The 20,124-nt window shown below is 42.2% G+C and overlaps 1 protein-coding gene across 9 annotated transcripts in view; it reads right to left on the bottom strand.

Moving 5' to 3' along the window:
- Positions 1–20,124, bottom strand: part of LOC142258359 (ryanodine receptor 3) — an 847,167-nt gene that overhangs the window by 406,406 nt on the left and 420,637 nt on the right. For all 9 annotated transcript variants that reach the window (XM_075330934.1, XM_075330936.1, XM_075330935.1 and 6 more), the window contains 8 exons: positions 19,176–19,402; positions 15,819–16,623; positions 12,305–12,505; positions 12,099–12,201; positions 7,834–7,971; positions 5,287–5,560; positions 3,541–3,655; positions 3,318–3,450 (listed from right to left, as the gene is read on the bottom strand). In XM_075330934.1, coding sequence (XP_075187049.1) covers positions 3,318–3,450; positions 3,541–3,655; positions 5,287–5,560; positions 7,834–7,971; positions 12,099–12,201; positions 12,305–12,505; positions 15,819–16,623; positions 19,176–19,402 — 1,996 coding nt within the window. The remainder of the gene's footprint in view (positions 1–3,317; positions 3,451–3,540; positions 3,656–5,286; positions 5,561–7,833; positions 7,972–12,098; positions 12,202–12,304; positions 12,506–15,818; positions 16,624–19,175; positions 19,403–20,124) is intronic.

Below are 20,124 nucleotides of genomic sequence, written 5' to 3'. Positions count from 1 at the left end.
CAGCTCAAGGATGTATCTTGACTACCTGCAGTTTCCAGTCCCTCAGCAATCTCTGCTCTGAGTGCCTCTGCCTTTTGTCTGCTCTGACGGTTGTGGCCCGAGTGCCCACCCAGACCTTGGAGGATCCACCTGACCTCTCAACCATAACTGAATACATAGCTAGATTGAATGTTATGTTGGGAAGTATAGTACATCATTAGAGACAAGCTGATTCTAAGGCCTCATTCAGATAACCCATGATATTTCCTGTACATAAAAAAGGATCCTTCTTCATCAGGTTTTTTTTTTAAATTGTATTTGGTCCATTTTCAGTCTTTAATATCGGTGTTTAAATTGATCTTTTTGTCTAAATAAAAATAATTATGTTGCAAAGCTTCTCCTAGCCACTACAATGTTCAAAGTGGTAATATACATATGGCAATATGTGTTGTCCATTGATTCCAGACCCATAGACCTGTATGGGTAATTTTTCACACCGATATTTTTTGCGGAGACATGGTTTGCAAAAAACAAAACACGTGAATTACATTGTGTGTGTATGAAAATCACAGTTAGAACATGTACATCTGAGTGAGGCCTAAATCTAAGACAATATGGTGTCAGTTGTTTGATACTCCCAGCCTCCCATCAAGTCATCTGTAAAGAATCTGTTTCAGTTCTCATGCCAGTCTAAAGCCTGCTTTACACGTTGCAATTTCGCATATGATATTGTATGCGATTTGCAATGCCCCCCATCGTATGTGTGGCACGTTCAATTTGTTGCCCGTGCCGCACAAACGATTAACCCCCGTTACACGTACTTACCTTCCATACGACCTCGATGTGGGCGGCGGAAGTCCACTTCCTGGAGTGGGAGGGACGTTCGGCGTCACAGCGACGTCACGCAGCAGCCGGCCAATAGAAGCGGAGGGGCGGAGCTGAGCGGGACGTAAACATCCCGCCCACCTCCTTCCTTCCGCATTGCTGGCCGGGAGCCGCAGGACGCAGGTAAGATCTGTTCATCGTTCCCGGGGTGTCACACACTGCAATGTGTGCTACCCCGGGTACGATGAACAACCTGACGTGCAATTCTAGAGAAAGGTACGATGTGTATGCGATGAACGTTTTAACGTTCAACCGCAATCGCACGTACCTGTCACACACTGCAATGTACCTTACGATGCCGGATGTGTGTCACTTACGACGTGACCTCGCCGGCACGTTGTAAGATACATTGCAGCGTGTAAAGCGGGCTTGAGTCGAACACTCTCTGATTGATGATTACTAAGTGTCATATATTATTGCATAACCTGTAATATATAAAGTTTTCTTTCCACACTGGACTTAGGATTGATTATGCAAAAATGTGTGCTATATATATATATATATATATATATATATATATATATATATATATATATATATATATATGTATATATATATATATATATATATATATATATATATATATATATATATACAAACAAACACACACATACACACACATATACACCTTTTTAAATAAATGTTACTCGCTTGTAACAGGGTTGGTGCCTCAGGATTGGAGGATTGCTGATGTGGTACCGATATTTAAGAAAGGTAAGAGGGTGGATCCAGGCAACTACCGTCCAGTAAGCCTGACATCAGTAGTATGCAAAGTTTTTGAGGGCATTTTAAGGGATGACATACAAAAATATGTTGCAGAAAATAATATAATAACTGACAGACAGCATGGATTCATGAAAGATAAGTCGTGTCTAACCAACCTGTTGGGGTCCTATGAGGGGGTAAGTGCAAACCTGGATATTGGTAATGCAGCTGATGTTATTTATTTGGACTTTGCAAAGGCATTTGATACTGTACCACATAATAGGCTTATACTAAAGCTCCAGAAGCAAGGACTAGGGGAAACTATATGCAACTGGGTAAGGAATTGGCTAAAAGATAGGAAACAAAGAGTAGTCATAAATGGTACATTCTCTAAATGGGCTATAGTCAGCAGTGGGGTGCTGCAGGGATCTGTGCTAGGACCAATTCTTTTTAATCTCTTTATTAATGACCTTGTGGATGGGATTGATAGTAAAGTGTCAGTCTTTGCTGATGACACCAAACTATGTAGGATATTAAAAACTGACCTTGATAGTACAATATTACAAAAAGATCTGGATAAGATGTCAGAATGGGCAGATACTTGGCAAATGAGATTTAATGTTGATAAATGTAAAGTAATGCACCTAGGACGGAGTAATCCTATAACTGCGTATACATTAAATGGAGGTAAACTCGGGACTACAGAACAGGAGAAGGACTTGGGGATTCTCATTACAAATAAGCTGAGCAGCAGCACTCAATGTCAGGCAGCAGCTGCTAAAGCAAACAAGATTTTAGGATGTATAAAAAGAGAAATTACATCTCGTGATCCCAACGTATTGTTACCCCTCTATAAATCACTTGTAAGGCCACATCTGGAATATGGGATCCAGTTTGTGCTCCACATTTTAAAAAGGACATTCAGAAGTTAGAGTCAGTTCAAAGGCAGGCAACTAGACTACTACAAGGAATGGAGACCGCCCCTATGATGAGGAATGGAGGCCGCCCGTATGATGAGGAATGGAGGCCGCCCGTATGATGAGGAATGGAGGCCTCCCATATGATGAGGAATGGAGTCCGCCCATATGATGAGGAATGGAGTCCGCCCATATGATGAGGAATGGAGGCCGCCCGTATGATGAGGAATGGAGTCTGCCCGTATGATGAGGAATGGAGGCCTCCCATATGATGACAGGTTGAAAAAGTTAGATATGTTTAGCTTAGAAAAAAGACGTCTCAGAGGAGATCTCATTTATATGTATAAATACATGTGTGGTCAATATAAAGGACTGGCACATGACTTATTTCTTCCGAAGACAATACTAAGGACCAGGGGGCACTCACTGCGAGTGGAAGAAAAGCGATTCCGACAGCTAAATAGGAAAGGGTTCTTTACAGTTAGAGCGGTCAGACTGTGGAATACACTACCACAAGAGGTAGTAATGGCAGATACTATAACAGCTTTCAAAAAAGGGCTGGATGATTTCCTCAGTACGCACAACATTGTTGGTTATAAGTGACTTAGTGACCAAATGTAGAACTGGTGGAGGAAGGTTGAACTAGATGGACCTAGCTCTTTTTTCAACCTTAGTAACTATGTAACTATATATTACTGAAAAAGAACAGTAAAAAAGCAACTCGCACTATAAGCAGATAAATGATTTCACCAGCGTCCTATAGTTTCCCTCATTCACAGCACACAAGTCAAAAGAAATGACAAAAAAAGTAAATTTTCTGCACATACTTACCTAGACCGACACTGCTGTTTTCCAACAAGTAGCCAAGATGCTCAAACATGGCCTTTTGATTTTGCCGACTAATTCTACAGAAATAGCAAAGGAACCTACAACAACTTGCCACCATCTTTGGGAACGCAATATGCTGCAATTTAAAAGAGAAAAAAAATATTTCATCTGTTTTACCAGGTTTTCATACATCTTAGAAGATTTGTACACGCAGCGATCAACCTACCTGAGATTTGTCTCCTCCCAGTACATTGACCATGACTTCCATAACGGTTTCATGCATCCCTAGAACTCGCATCAGGTTCGGATGCTGATAGAAAACCTTGTTGTTCATAATATCACTAAAAAGAATGGAAATGCTTAGAATACACAACCAGAGATCTGACATCCTTAGAAAAAATCAGCACTGTTGAGAGCTTTATGGAAAAAACTTTTTTTCTGTTCATTCATGAGGATTTTTCTTTAATCATCATGTTGCGATTATCCATTTTTTTTATATATCTTTAAAGTTGCAGAAGCTTTTTTGATATAGAGTTTTAGATTAATAACATAATACACTGTGTAACAGGTATACCGGCAGCCACCACTAGGAGCTTAGCCTTAGACCACTTTCACACTGCGTTATAACCTACATTCACTGATCCGGTCGGAGCTTCCATCTGAACCCCCACACTTCAAAATGGGTTTTGGACGCATGCGCCGACGGGGCCTTTGACTATAATGTTGCAGACAGTCTCACCGTGTGCTCAGTCTTGCACCATTTTCAGGCACACACGTTTTCTGCAGGTGGACACCCAAACGCAGTCAACTACATCTGGGTGCCTGCCTCCAGAAAGCGTATACGCCCGAAAATGGTGCAAGACAGATCCCTTGTTGATTCCGTCTGCACCATTACAGTCAATGGCCCCATCGGTTCATGCGTCCGAAACCCGTTTTGTGGGGGAAGGTTGAATGGAAACTCCAATGGAACCAGTGAACGTAGGTAATAACGCAGTGTGAATGCGGCCTTATGCTGAACTAAGTCATAAAATAGTATGCAGAGCGCTCCCCCTAGTGGAAGCTGCAGACAGGCTGTGTGGAATCTGTCAGCAGGATCAGCCCTCCTAAGACATCTATTTGAGCATGTAGGTCATAGGAAGCTGAATAAAATTATATTTTGATATCTGTGATCCAATGTGTTATTCCAGAGAAATACACATTTTTCTTAATAACCTTCAGGGCTTATTGTCAATTAAAGGGGGTGTTACCAGTATGAGACATGTAACGACTGACAGTTTGCGCTCCTGATCCACATGTCTCACACTGGTAATGCTTTCTTTCAGTTAAAACAAACTCTGGAAGCAAATTATCTGGGAGATTTATGTCTGGCCCATAGATCTTAACATCCCATTTACATAATAACATATGTGGATTTCTCTGGAATGAGATACTGGATCACAGATATCAAGGTATCATTTGATTCAGCTTCCCATGACCTACATGTCGATCTAAATGGCTTAGGAAGGTTGATTCTAATGACAAATTCCCTTTAAAGAGGGCATTCTCAAGTTTGGAAGTTATTCCCTATTTTTGGATGGGGATTAATTTCCCGATCGCTGGGGTTCTGACTATTGGGACCCTTATCGATCCCGAGAAACCTGTTTGAATGGAGCGATCTTTGGCACTCCCATAAGACTGAATGGAGAGACCACAGCCCCGTTCAGACAGTACTATTTAGCGCCCCGGTTCTCAAGATTGTTTGGGAGCCCAGTTGTTGGACACCCAGCGATTAGGAAGTTATTACCTAACCCACTGATATGGGTAACTTTAAACTTGAGAACACCTCTTTAAACTTAGGTCCATACAATGAACTTCCAGCTCTATATAAAAAAAAATAATCTCTAGCTAAAAAAATTTGTTCCATTTTTCTAACAGTTGACCTAGAGTTATGATCGTAAAAGGTGGATAACTTTTGTAATTGCAAAACACCTACCCCAATCCATCAATCATAAGCATCTCCTCTTCTTTGCCCATTCTCACACTTAACAGTGAGCGTATCTGTCCCAGAGATGCCAGCAGGTTTATAGTATCTTCCACAGAGGCAGCGCTGATTGTATAGGTTTTCCTCATGGCCTGTAACAACTCCCCGATGCTGTCATACTGCCTGCGCAGGAGGCTGAACATTATACGCACAAGCTCCGGATCTTGAATGTGGTCCTCCTGAGCCCAGCGCACCATGGTTTGTGAGATGAGCTCTTTAAGTGTAGCTGGATGGCGTAAAGAAACCAAATATTAATATATGTTATATGAGAGGTCACTAAGTTTATCCAGAATCCAGAACAGAAAGCTATTCAGTAACACAATCCTTGATTTACCGGACTGTCCTGACAAAATTGGGACTGATTGTAAATGTAGGTTTACCCAGCATTTTGTCATTTAATACAAAATTGTACCATTTTCTCATTTGTTTTAGATAATTATTCTTTACAGTAATAAAGTGCTATAATGTATTCGTTTTAGAAAAAAAATGTACATTTTCTATTTTCATATACAGGTGAGCTACAGGAAATGTCTATCCTTGTGGGGACCACCATTACAAAGGTGTAATACCTTCCTAATGGTGCTCCCCAGAAGGATAGACATTTCCACAGGTCCACTCATCTCTAGAAGAGAGCTCTGAGGGAAGTTTGGTTTAACGGTTCATCTGGATTTTAGATAAAGTTTGGTTTGGGACCTGAACTTGACCTGAAGCCCAATGGAAGTCACTAAGTGGGCAGTTCGGGTTTCCACCTACATGCAGCCAGCCATAAACAGATCACTTCTGGGAGAGGATGGGCAGGGATTTTTCCTATTTTCTTCTTTTTGGGAGTGTACACACTAAGTCCAATCACAGTATTGATACCCCTAGTGTGCGCCTTTCAAACACTGCAAGCGGCTCACACTGGGCCGAGCACTAAGGGTATCCAAGCACAGCGATGCTCGTGTGAGGGGTGTTCATATATAAAGCACACAAACTCTGTTTGTAAAGTCTGTGTTTGGTACAAACACCGAACCTTGGGTTCGCTCATCTCTACTCTCTACATGCTACATTTGATAGTTGATAGGGCCGACACCAGAATGGATCATCACCATCAAGAAGACATGCAATCAGCCAGAGGTTATCCAGTCGCAACACTTAAGGGGACAGTGTGGCAGGGAGGAAGCTGCAGAGGACCATCCCTACTCCGCGCCTGGGACCACGGATTGGTTTTGGTCTGATAAATGCATCCCTGACGGTCAGCCCTCATTTGGACGTATTCATTCTAGAATTACCGTGTCGTGTTTGAAGCAATCAAAAGAACTATGACTGCTTTAATGAGCCATTCGCAGTTTCCCTCTACCACATGCATGGCTTAGTCTTTGAGACAAATGCTATATTTGATGCAGTGTACATTTTAGTACCAGCTGCCTACCACTAGATGTCACTATCTACTTTGTCACAAATCTTGGGGAACGAGTTCTTGGATTGTTGAACATGTACAGTAAGAGAATGCTTCATCAGAAATAGTGAAAATCTAAAGCTTGTGCAGTTTACGAAGGGGGGGCGTTAATGAAGTATTGTGTCATACAGTAGATCTTTATCTGACATGAATACTAGACTTAGTAGACTAACAAATATGAACACTTTGCTAATTCACTGGGGTCCTTTTGTAGAGGAGATCTCAGACAAATTGAACCCATATGGATGAAAAAGCCGGCGATAATGATTCTTCCTCCCCAATCAGCTGTCAAGCATTGGGATATTATTATGGTGCATATCTGGAAATCACTGCAGGTGAGAAGTTTAAAGAAATTTGTCCGGTTGCAAAGGGTATTTGGATGGTAGACAACTTTTCCATATGTCCATCAAGCTAAAAATTCGATACGGTGATAGTAAAGATTTATGACTGCTTACAGAAACTGTAGGAGTATCGGTATCCAGTAGCAATTTGCTTACACCAGCACAACGTCTTCAGTAAGAAACGACCATGAGCATCTGAATTATGTGGCAGCACTTATATGTGGTGCGCCCAAGGAATCCGAGTCATCTCAGTGTGCAGATGCTTCAGGGGTACCGACAGGTGGTACCATCCCCTCCTCAGCTATAAACAACTAGTTATTTTTTCACACTGAATGTCTAACGTTATTGAAATCGGATGCCTCTGACCGCACTTAAAATTAGTCCTGAGAGCCGACTCCTGACCATGATCTGGGAAGCTCTGCGTTGGGTGAAGCTTTCCGTCACTCTAATAAGATCCTATCACTTTAATTTCAGTTTACCATCAGATATTAGCAGAGATTGTAAAGGATTAACTTCTTGCATCAGATGTCGGCAAAACCTGCCGCAAGCAGGGACATAGCGTCAGTAATCTCCGGCATTAGCAGATGCTATGTGAGGGGCTTAAGGCACTCTCATCACCTTTCATCTCATTAACTCGCTCTGGTTACAGTGTAATATATTTTTTAACCTGTCAGACTTTTAGCACTTTCTTTTTGTGCATTTTTTTTTTTTACTACTTACTAGGAGATTTCTCCTCCACCTCTGCTGGATCCTGCTCTTCAGTCTTTGGCCTCCCTTTGATTTTATACACCAGAGATCGAAGACGACCTGTCCACGATGTATCTTCTTCCTCCTCCTCTTCTTCTTCAAGAGGAATTCCTTGAATTAAAAAAGTTGAATATTAAGAAATGCAATATATATATATATATATAGCATTGTCACAGTTTGATTTATTTATTCTCTAATGGTTTTCCTTCCTCAGTTTTTAACTTTTCTTGTGATGCATGTGATATAGAAGGGTTAATAGTTTCTATATTTCTTGATTTTAAATATTTTATTGTTCCATTAGTATATCTGGTGTAGGTTCATAGCCATTATGGAGCCTTCGGAATAAGAAACAAGCTCAAGGATTATTATTGTCTGCTAAATGTTCTTCTTATCTCATATGCATGACTCTACATTTTTGCTTTTCTCAAACTTAAAGGTCATATGATCAACTTGTAAATTTCCAGCTAGAAGCCTTTTTTGCAATATCACATTGCTCTGTAAATGGAATAAATAATCTGTAGCTTGGTTAAATAAACAGAAAACTGATCATGCTCACATGAATGCAGGTCTTTTCTCCAAGCGCTCGATCTTGATTAGGCCTGAAGAGGCCTAATTCAGAGGACCTCACTGGTGAGCCCATAAGCTGACTTTTGAAACACAGAACAGCTATAACAATGGGGAATACATGTAAATGATGTCTTTGCTCACCTGTTGGGGATTTTTTTATCATGTACCTGGATGACATTCTCATTTATTCTCTTGATCTCAGGTCACACATGAAACATGTTAAACAGGTTTAGCAGATATTCAGGGCAAACAAGTTGTATACCAAGATAGAGAAATGTGTATTGGCTGTTCAGGAACTGCTGTTTTTGGGTTATATTGTTTCCACTTCTGGGTTTAGGATGGATCCCTCCAAGCTGCAGGCTATTCTATAATGGAATCGTCCTGAGAATCTTAAAGGTACTGCAACAGTTCTTGTGTTTTGCTAATTATTACAGTAAGTTTTTACAGTAAGTTATTACAGTAAGAGAATCTTTTTTAAGATTGTAGCAATAAATTACATTGATGTCTCTTGAACTGCATACACATGGGCCTCAAATGCCACATATATAGTAGTCAGGAAGGTAGAGAAACACTTTTTTGTGCATGAATTCTATCCCTATTTTTTTAACGGATAGAACTCATACACTGTGTAGTCTATGGCGCTGTTCCCAAGTCTGATTTTATTTAGTGGATTGAGTGCTCCTCCTAAAATCGCAGAGACATGTCCAATATAGATCAAAGTGTCGGATCAAATTTGGCCATGTTAAGGCCGCTTTACACGCAACGACATTGCTAACGAGATGTCGCTGAGGTCACGGAATTCCGTGACGCACATCAGGCCTCGTTAGCAACGTCGTTGCATGTGACACTTCTGAGCGACCGCTAACGATCCCAAATACTCACCAAATTGTTGATTGTTGACACGTCGTTCATTTTCCAAATATCGTTGCTCGTTTGGGACGCAGGTTGTTCGTCGTTCCTGAGGCAGCACACATCGCTACGTGTGACACCCGGGAACGACGAACAACAGCGTTCCTGCATCCTCCGGCAACGAGGTTGGAGTGACGTTCATGAGGCTGCTCTCCGCCCCTCCGCTTCTATTGGTGATCTGCTGTGTGACATCGCTGTGATGCCGCACGGACCGCCCCCTTAAAAAAAAGGTTGTTCGCCGCCCACAGCGACGTCGTTAGGAAGGTAAGTTCGTGTGACGCGTATTAGCGATATTGTTCACCATGGGCAGCGATTTGCCCGTGACGCTTGCACTACGGGGGCGGGTGCTATCGCTAGCAATGTCGCTGTGTGTAAAGCAGCCTTTAGTCTATGGGGTCAGTGAAAAAAAAAAATCAGACCACCCTCGGATGCCATCAGTGTTCTGTCTGTTTTCACAGGCTGCTAGTTAAAAGAAAATAAAGATTTTTTTATTTTTTCAGCCTACAAAATCTTATGTAATTTGTAACACACGCTGACGACATGCTGACGACACTCTGAACAAAATCACTGCTGAAATTAGGACCATTTTCTTGTATGTGAAAAAAATATATATGTCTGAATGAGCCCTTAGGCAGTATTTACATGTCCAGTAATCATCCATGTAAAACGGATTCAGTAAACAAAAAAAACTGGAATAGTTTCAAACTAACGGAAAACTTTAAAAGTGATCTGTTCAAACTGACTTCAATGATTTAACAAATGGATCCACCTGCAGTAATTTTCTTTTTTCAGCCAGACAAAAAGTTGTGTCTGCACGACGATTACGAAAACTGATTGTGTTTGGGAACGAATCAGTTTTGTAGTGCATCAGTTTATCACCAGTTTGAAACTGATCAAATTTCTTTGTTTACTGGATTTGTTCCAAACAGATGATTAATGGACACAGGAACTCAGTCGAACTTATAAGTAGGGTCTAACTACCAGGCCTCTCACTAATCTCCAGAATGAAGGGTCTTCTTCCCATCGGTGCATTGGGGCATCCACTAAGCAAAGAACAACAATGCAGGCCGGTTCACTTTAAGTTAGGACAAAATTATTCAGAACATTATGAAATATCGTGCATACCGAATAACTTTTGAAGATACAGGAATATTACTAGAATGTTTTAAAGGGAACCAATCACCAGGATTTTTGTATACAACCTAAAGCCAGTGCTATACTGGCGCTATCAGGCTGATTCTATACATACCTGCAGTGGTCAGCTCGGATGTTTAAGTTTTGAAACGCAAGAAAGTAAAGTTTATAAACTCCTCAGCTTCTTGAGTGACAGCAGCTGAGGAGCAGATAATATCTGGGGGGTATTCAGAGTTATCCCATCCTCCTGTTTGAATTAACATAAGTATTATACAATCAAATTACTTTTTCCCTTGCAGGATCTGTGTGAGGTCATACCCATGTGACCAGAATGGGTGGGGCCTCAGCCAACAGAGAAATGTTGCTTAGTGGTATCAGTTTTGTTGGCTGAAACCCCGCCCCTTCTGGTCACATGGGTTTGACTTCCCCACAGGTCCTGGAAGGCAAAAAAAAAAAAAAAAATCGATGGTATAATACTGATGCTAATTCTAACAGGGGGAGGGGATAACTCTGAATACCCCCAGATATTATCTGATCCTCAGCTGCTGTCACTCAAGAAGCTGTCGATTTCAGAAACTTTACTTTCTTGGTTTTCAAAACCTAATCATCTGAGCTGCCCACTACAGGTACGTAGAGAATCAGCCTGATAGTGCCAGTATAGCACTGGCTTTAGGTTATATACAAAAATCCTGGTGATTGGTTCCCTTTAAAGAAGTCAGCCAATGAAAAACCTGTGATAGGTATAAAATGTATGAGGCTGACACATGACTATAACAAGCACGAGCCTCTCGATCCTCCATATGTCCAGCCGCAGTGAGGAGGTTGTCACACATGAGCACTTGACGGTCTAAGTGGCTGATAGACACAAATCAGTAAGGGTCTCAGTGGCGGGGCTCCTAGCCATCATAGATTTTGAAACTAGCCAATAATTTTATTGGGATAACCCCTTTAAAAACGTAATTTTGAATTAAGGGCCAAGGGATTTTTTTTTTATTTTGTGCCTATCTGCATCCTGTTAGCCAAAAAGTGCAGCTGTCTGAGGCCTAGTTTTTATTTTTTCAGAAGGCCTTCTCCAATTCTGGCTGTTACTCTAGAAGTGTAGTGGTCAATCAAAACCACTTGACAACTCTTGATTGCTGTTGTGTCTGCATGATCTATGATAATATGCAGATTTTTTCATTTTGCTAAAAAAACAAAAACAAAAAACAGGATTAAAAACACATGCCATTTGCAGAAATTATTTGGGTCTCCCTTGAATTATGAATACTGGAGAATCTTTTTTATTTTTTAAATGGTAGTCCACTTTCCCTTGTAAATAGGGCATGACCATGATGTTTGGCTAGTATAAAGCTATGTAAGGGTACATATTTGTGAAACAAATACAATGGTAAAGTCTACTTACTAATGTGGCCACATATTAATCAAAGACTGAGGTCTAACCCTTTTATGACAAATGACCCAACCAGAAGAAACATTTCCGAGTAGAAGATGTGTAGCGCCAGCGATATTGAACTAGTGCACAATCCTGGTGCTAAGTTTCAAGAATTAAGTCAATTTTGAAAAACAGAATCTTAGGTAGCCCACAGCTAGAGGGGTCACATCTTGGTAGCCCCACAAGTCATAATTACCACAATGCATTAGAAGATCCTCGTGGAACTCGTACAGTTCGTCCCGTATATCTTCAGGACAAGGACTATCTTCATGTAGTTGGAAATTTAGAAGCATGTTAATCTGAAAATTGAAAAAAAATAAATAAATAAAAAACAAAATATATAGTGATTTTTATCTACTATGAACCTGGAAAAAAAATGAAAAAGACTATTTTGGCAATAACCTGTTCCTGAGGAGGAGAGCGGAACTCCCTTGTTTTCTTGGCCGTCAGAGCAGCAGACATGTTCAGCGCCTGCATCAGTTCATTGTAACGAAACTTCTGATTGTACTGTAGCTTTGACACAAAGTTATCGGAGAAGGAAACAATGGACTCCACACGATGCTTCAGCTCACAGTCACAGAAGTAATGAAGTAGCTCACACATCTAAAAAAAAAAACAAGAGAAAGGAACTCAATGCCACATATGGGGTCCAAGTGACCCTTTTATTGGATTCGTCTATTTAGGATCGAAAAGGTGGCAAGCATTTTTACATCTACATTCGAAATGTTTGATATAAAATGTTTGAGGAATTGTGTTATCAAACTAAAACATCTAGGTCTGGGTTAAACAACTGATGGGCTGAGGTCCAAACACTGACTGGGGATGCCAACTGATCAGATGTAGCCATGGATGCACTAGAATAAAGCAGTGTCCTATTTGATGGTGCTAGGATGGCAGGTGGAGATTGTAAAAATGCCTCTACAGGCACTACAGACAAGGAATGGTGCTAAGCCATCAGCATAGGACCACCAGCCTGCTGCTTAGGACATCCGCCAGGTCATTGGGAGCTCAGACAAGTTGCTCTTTGAGTCCAATCCCTCCTGTCTCATACCGGTTTCTGACAACTAGAAGTTGGAGACATCTCTACCAGGACAGGTAACTCCTTGCTAAATGAGGGTTGCAAAGGAACAGTAGGATGTTAAAGTGTCCAAGGTGACCGACCTCTGACCTGACATAGGATCGAATTAGTCTCAGACAGTGGTGTCATCATGATATTGTAATAATTTCGGCCTTTGTCTCAAGTGATGGGCTGTGTAACATATGGCATTGGCTGTGGATTCCCCACATATTTTAATAAATGTAGGGGTGTACTCTGATTTTCCCCCACAAAATGATACATTTTAGTGTAAATACTTCTATAAAGTTTGAGAAAGGATAAGAAAATGACACTTACAGTTTACTTGTGTTAGTTTGGACATTTACCAGACCACACACACTGGAAGGTGAACTATAATGCTGCAATGATTTAGAAATTCTTATTGCATTAATGGATAAAATATTTTGCCTGGAAAAGTGCCTGATAGGTTTCTCCTTGCGTGTGTGCATGCAAATACTTTGTAATACCAGAGGATAGGACAGTCCCGATTGGAGTGCACCTTGTTGCGGTGAGATGAATTTTACACTTTTTTTTATCAAAAACAGCGTTTACCAAGTACTCTATGCTATTTACATATGCTATTAGTATTTACTTACAAGAAAGTATATACCATACTTTTCGTTTTATAAGACGCACTGGATTATAAGACGCACCCCAAATTTAGAGGGAAAAAAAAGGGAAACAAAAAATATGGCGTTTGCCTCATAATCCGGTGGTGACTTACTAGAGGGGGGGGTGGGGCGGAAGGGGTCGTGGAGCGAGGTCACATCAGGCTGGGGCGGTGCTGGAGCAGGGCGATGCTGCAGGCGGTGCGGCAGGTGTCCAAGAGGTTCGCTGATGGCGCTGTGAGGCAGGAGGAGCATCCAGAAACTGTCGGCGGTACGGACTTCAAAAAAATGCGTCTAGAGTCAGCGCATTGTGCAGATGGAGCTCTCGGCTCACTGACAAGCTGAGATCTGATCTGCACATGCGCCGCTAGCAGTACTATTTTCCTTAAGTACGCTGCAAAGTGATAAATGGGCCAGAAGCGGCGCATGCGCAGATGAGATCTTGAGTTGAGAGCTCCATCTGCACATGCACCGACTCCAGGAACCATTATTTGAAGCCCGCACCGCTGACATTTTCAGAATGGCAGCCCCTGCCTCAGAGCCCGCAGCACAGCGCTCCGCTTGCAGTATGCCCGCGGCAAGCCCGCAGCACAGCGCCCGTGGCCCGCAGCATCTTGTGACTCCTCTCCACATTCAGATTATAAGACGAAACCGTCATTTTCCTCCCAAATTTTTGGAGGAAAAGTGCATCTTATAATCTGAAAAACACGGTATTCATTTTGTTCCTATCTTAGGTTTTGTCTGTAAACTGGCCACAGTGTGAACATGCTCCTACAAGTTGCATGCATGCCCACTTATACTCCGGCTCATTTTTTTGTTTTTTTGACAAGGTCAAGACCAATCAGCAGCAGGGGGAGAACTCGCTGTCTGACTATTCTCGATCCATGGTGGTTCCTAAAGTATGTTTTTTTTCTGAAATGCCGCAGCGTTCAAAGTCAAACATACATGGCTGAAATAACGCAGCCAGTGTCTAATATATACAGGTCGTGGATCAGGCAGCATGTATCAGCTGTCAGGTTCCCTTTAATCACATGGGATAGGTTTGGTTTAGTACAAAATGGAAAAGAAGAAATACTTTCCATGTCTGGAATGTAATTAAATTCTAATAGCAACATATGATATGGTTGACATGGTACAGATCAGTTCCATTAGGCTTAAGCCGTAAAGGGAAGCTGCCAGAATGTTTAGTGTAACTAAATCAAATCCATGGGCATGTAAACCATGGAGACAGAAGTGTATACATTGCCCCAAAGCAAAGTGCCAGGGTAGAGAAGAACCAGTTTGGAAAGTATATGCAAATGAGCCTGGAATCTAAAATCTCCTGCTCCATCGGTGCTGATGCAGCACATGAGCGACGCCATCCAAGAATATGACTTCACATGTGATGCCCATGTTATAACAATGGAACAGAGCTGTCAATCTAGTTGGTAGTACTGAGGTGGGTCAATGCACACTCTGAGCTTCTGCCCCCCCCCCCATGCACCTCCAGCTTAATTTGCATATTCATTACAGCCAGGTTTTCTCTGTGCTGGCATATCACTTTGGGGCTATAAAGCATTGCAGCTTAGGTACCATGGTTACATCCTTGAGCAACTAATTGACTAAAGGCCCCGTCACACACAACAAGATCACTAACGAGATCGTTGCTGAATCGCAGTTTCTGTGACGCAGCAACGATCTCGCCAGCGATCTCGTTATGTGTGACACCTACCAGCGATCAGGCCCCTGCTGTGAGATCGTTAGTCGTTGTCGAATGGTCCGGACCATTTTCTTCAAAGGCGATGTCCTGCTGGGCAGGACGCATCGCTGTGTTTGACACTGTGTGACAGGGTCACAGTGACTGCTGAGATCGTTATACAGGTCGCCACTGCGACCTGTATCGTTACTGCGTCGTTGGTAAGGTCTGACTGTGTGACATCTCACCAGCGACTTACCAGCGATCCCTATCAGGTCGTGTCGTTGTCGGGATCGCTGGTAAGTCGTTGTGTGTGACTGGGCCATAACTGTATGAGTGGTCATAACCAGAGATAACTAAGCTGCAATGCCCTGCACATGAGATAAGAGATATGGCTGTATCAGGAGAACTATACTACATTTCTAATTGGAGGTATTTGCTAATAATCTTATTATTACACCTATTACATATTGGGATAGGATCTTGAAGATGCGAATAACCCTTTAAATCCTAACTTCTGATTATTAATTAGGTTACCTGAAGTTTGACAGATTCTGGTAGCCGAGTCTGAAGAAGACCTTTAGCCGGAGCCTTGGCTTCCCTTGTTGCTTTCTCTCCAGCTTCCACATCTTTTTCCTCATCTTGTGCCACGTCTTCCTTCTCTAAATTCTCTTCTGTATCTTCTTCTTTGTGGTCACCAAAAACATTTGGATCTATAAGTAGCAGAATTTGGCGGACATCCTCATCCTCAAAATTGCCCATTATAAGAAGAGTGGCAATGAGCTTTAGCACTGGCACAAACTGGAATTCCACTTTGCCTCCCACAGGATCTCGGATATGGTCTCCGCTGCTTTGTACTGCCTCCGTTAGCATGCTGATAGCTTTAGACTTAAGGATGTCAACTGGAATCTCCGGGCCATTTTGTTGCCTTTCTTCTCCGGTTAATACAAAGCAAGGTATTGTGAAATGAAGATCAGATTTCAGGCAGGTACTACGACCTACCCCAGGTAAGCCATGCCTTTTCGACTCATCGGGAAACAGTCTAATTTGCCTGGTCTCATCCGTTATGGGAATGATAAACTCATTGTTCATCATTAGTTTTCCCTCCTTGGCAGACTCCAGGAAGATGCTAATAAGCAGGTTATAGAAACCAGATCTTAACAGACCAGGCAGGTATTGGTTATCAATGGTATATAGAAGTTGGGACTGATCCACATGGCTGCACAGGGCATGGGCCACACGATTGTTACCCAGAGCACACACAGCGCAATACAACTTCAGGGTGTGATAGTGAAATTTCATCAGGTCTTCCTGCTCAGAAAGCTCTAAAATGTCGATACACCTGATAAAATGTAGAAAAAAAAAATGTGTGATGGAAATAATTAACAACCATACACTGTATGCATATTTTAAAACATCATAGAACATTTGATTGATTCCAGCAGTGTCTCTGGATTATTGCTTTATAACCAATATCTAGTCATGTATTTACATTTCCAGTCAACTTTGTCACCAGATACCTTATTAAAGGGAACCTGTCACCAGTTTTATGGCCTATAAGCTGCGGCCACCACCACCGGGCTCTTATATACAGCATTCTAACATGCTGTATATAAGAGCGCAGGCTGCTGTGAGAACATAAAAAACAATTTATAATACTCACCTAAACCGGTCGCTGCGGTGCTGGTTGGCCCGGTGGGCGGCACAGTTATCTGGGACAGGCACCTCCTCTCTGGGCCATCTTGCTCCTCCGGCTTCTGAAGCCTCTGTGCATGACGCGTCCATGTCATACACACTCACCGGCACGGAGGTCCTGCACAGGCGCATTACAATACTTTGACCTGCTCTGAGCAGGGCAGATCATAGTGCGCCTGCACAGGACCTCAGTGCTGGCAAGTGTGAATGATGTGGACGCGTCATGCACACAGGCTTCAGAAGACGGAGGAGCAAGATGGCCGAGAGAGGAGGCGCCGGTCCCGGAGAACAGCGCCGCCCACCGGTCACTGCAGCGACCGGTTTAGGTGAGTATTATAAAGTGTTTTTTTATGTTGTCACAGCGGCCTGGGCTCTTATATACAGCATGTTAGAATGCTGTATATAAGAGCCCGGTGGTGGTGGCCGCAGCTTATAGGCCATAAAACTGGTGACTTCTCAACATGCGCACTAAGCCTAAACCCGGTGTCTGAGGCAGAGGAACGGACACAGGTATGCACTTCACCGGTGCTGATGACGCTGAGCAATGGGTATTTACTAGTATGTTAGCAAGTCCCTGTGGGTGTGCTACCATGCGTGTGCTAAGAGGGCAGAATGAGCGTAGGAACTAACACCCTTATGACTAGTCCCTTCACTCTTTAGCATATTATAAAAGATCTTAAGGAATTCTTGTTCCAAATATCCCTTTATCTATGCTACTAGATATAGGGACAGTTAGGCAGGAATTAGCAATATGCACCCAGAACTGATCGTGGTTCTGGGTGCATACTGCAACTCACAGGTTCCCTTAAGGTTAATCATGATCTAATTGGCCCACAGGAATACTGGTGATCCCCATAATGTCAGCCGGCATTTTGCACGAATTTTAGTGTAATGTGGTTACCTCTGCTCTGCTGGATAGTAAAGGAGCCATTATACTGGATGCGATTATACAGGCGGTGTTGCTTTCTACATGCTTCGGATAGAACCCACTCCTTCCTCAGGAAACCACCATCTGGTGGTGCAGGAAGAAGTGGGTTCACTTCTTAGAAACGCGTAGACATAATCATCGCATGCATAACCACATCTAGTATATTGTCTCCTTTCTTATCCATTCTGAAGCGCAGAGGAACCCACATTACTCTGGGCTTTCTGCACATCGCTGGCTGATCTTTCATCCGTGGTTTCTGCAGCAGCTGGACCTACCCTTGAGGTTTCATTGAAGGTTGTGTGAGACAAACCGAAAAAGATGAGTGAATGCGCCACATTATTTCTTTCACTGTTGTTAGATAAGACCCTTGTGTGCTTTTGCACCCACAGTCTTTTGATCACCTAATGTGCTAGAGTCTGGATCCAAAATTCTAACAAAAGACAAACACGCGTTTCCGGGTCTATTAATGGTTTGATTCAGAATCGGACCCAATCAATGATATGTCCGATGTTTGTATACATTACAAAAATCTGGCAACTAAATCAGTGATGACCCGGTTGTCAGTCAGTGCCGGGTGGTGGTTACGGCCGCCGCTCACTGTATACAGAGTCGTGAATGCTACTGCTCCGGCCGCCCCTCTATGGCTAAAAGCCGGAAGCTGAAGAGAGCGATAAAGTCCATCTCCCCCTGGTATTCAGGGTCTTAAGGCCCCTTTACACACAGACTTTCTAGTGATCCCACCAGCGATCCCAACCTGGCCGGGATCGCTACAAAGTCTCTGGTGAGTCGCTGGTGAGCTGTCAAACAGGCAGACCTGGCCAACGACGCAACAGCGATACGGACCTGCAGAGCGACCTAGCTAGTCATTGGGGACGTTGTAAAGCAGCTTTTTGAAAGGGAAGTCGCTAATGAAGTCGCTGTAAAGGCCCCTTTACACACTGAGACTTTCTAGCGATCATGCTGCACAGCGGGAAACAAAGGACCAAAGAATGGTCCTGAGAGATGTGTAGTGATCAGCAACTTCACAGCAGGGGCCAGGTCGCTGATGTGTTTCACACACTGCAATGTCGCTGGGGAGGTCGCTGTAACGTCACAAAACCGGTGACGTTACAGCGATGTCGTTTGCGATGTTGCAGTGTGTAAAGGGGCCTTTAGAGTGGCGGCCAAGCAACCTTAAAAAGTTATTTACCTACAGATTAACCCAATATCTGTAGGTTGATAGAGTTTTGACAGGTTCCCTTTAACCACGTGGTGTTTATATTAATTATCACCTGTTCTCCTCGGGTATATGCAGCGCCATCATCTGTAAAGGTTCCAAACACTGCACCACCCAGCCATGACGCTCGCTCACACGTTCAGTTTCCACCTTGAGGAAAATATTTGGCATACGGCTCCAGAGAACAGGTGTGATGGTCTGTACATCCAAACGAGGTGGGCATTGTGGCACTGGATTTTTCTCTTCACTCTTAAAGATGGCAGCTGAAAGGGGCATTGTGTTCTGTAAACCACGACATATGAAAATTGGGCATTACTAACATAGATACAAATAACGAAGAAAATAAATGATTGTGTTTCCGACAATAGTGATAACTTTAAATGGCAAAGTAGGGGATTAGGTAGTCATTGCTAATCATTTTAACCTCCAGGAAAAAGAACATCAGAAGATAATTTGGCCATTAAAGAGCATTATTCCTATGGTCTGATGAAGAAATCCAAAGTAACTATCAGCAAACACAGATCAAGAGCAACTACTCTTTCCTTACATGATGTTCTTCCATTATTCCTCCTGAACAGTTATTATTAAAGCGTAACCCTCATTTTAATATCTGAGGTGTTGCCAGTTGTAGAAAAGGGGTCTCTACACTCAGTGATGACAGCATCATAATAATGTGTAGGGCTCCTCTAGTTTGAGATGAAGAATGGTAACACCCAATTGTCAATTAATTCATATATACACGTCTAGGAGGAATGGCACATTGCAAAATTATAAAATCAAAAAACACAATCCAAAAGTATTATTATATATATATATATAGATATATATATATATATATATATATATATATATATATATATAATGTATATATATATATATATATATATATAAAAGTAAGTATTTAATGAAGCAGACATGTCGGAAGAAATGAAAGATGTGTATGTCTTTAATTTTTTTTTAAATTGCGTTATGTTTTACAATTTGGCGTGAAACCAATTCAAACC

Source organism: Anomaloglossus baeobatrachus, chromosome 12, assembly GCF_048569485.1.
Source record: "Anomaloglossus baeobatrachus isolate aAnoBae1 chromosome 12, aAnoBae1.hap1, whole genome shotgun sequence".
NCBI classification, from domain to species: Eukaryota; Metazoa; Chordata; class Amphibia; order Anura; family Aromobatidae; genus Anomaloglossus; species Anomaloglossus baeobatrachus.
The sequence above is the reverse complement of the archived record's forward strand: the minus strand, read 5'-3'. Positions and strand labels throughout refer to the sequence as shown.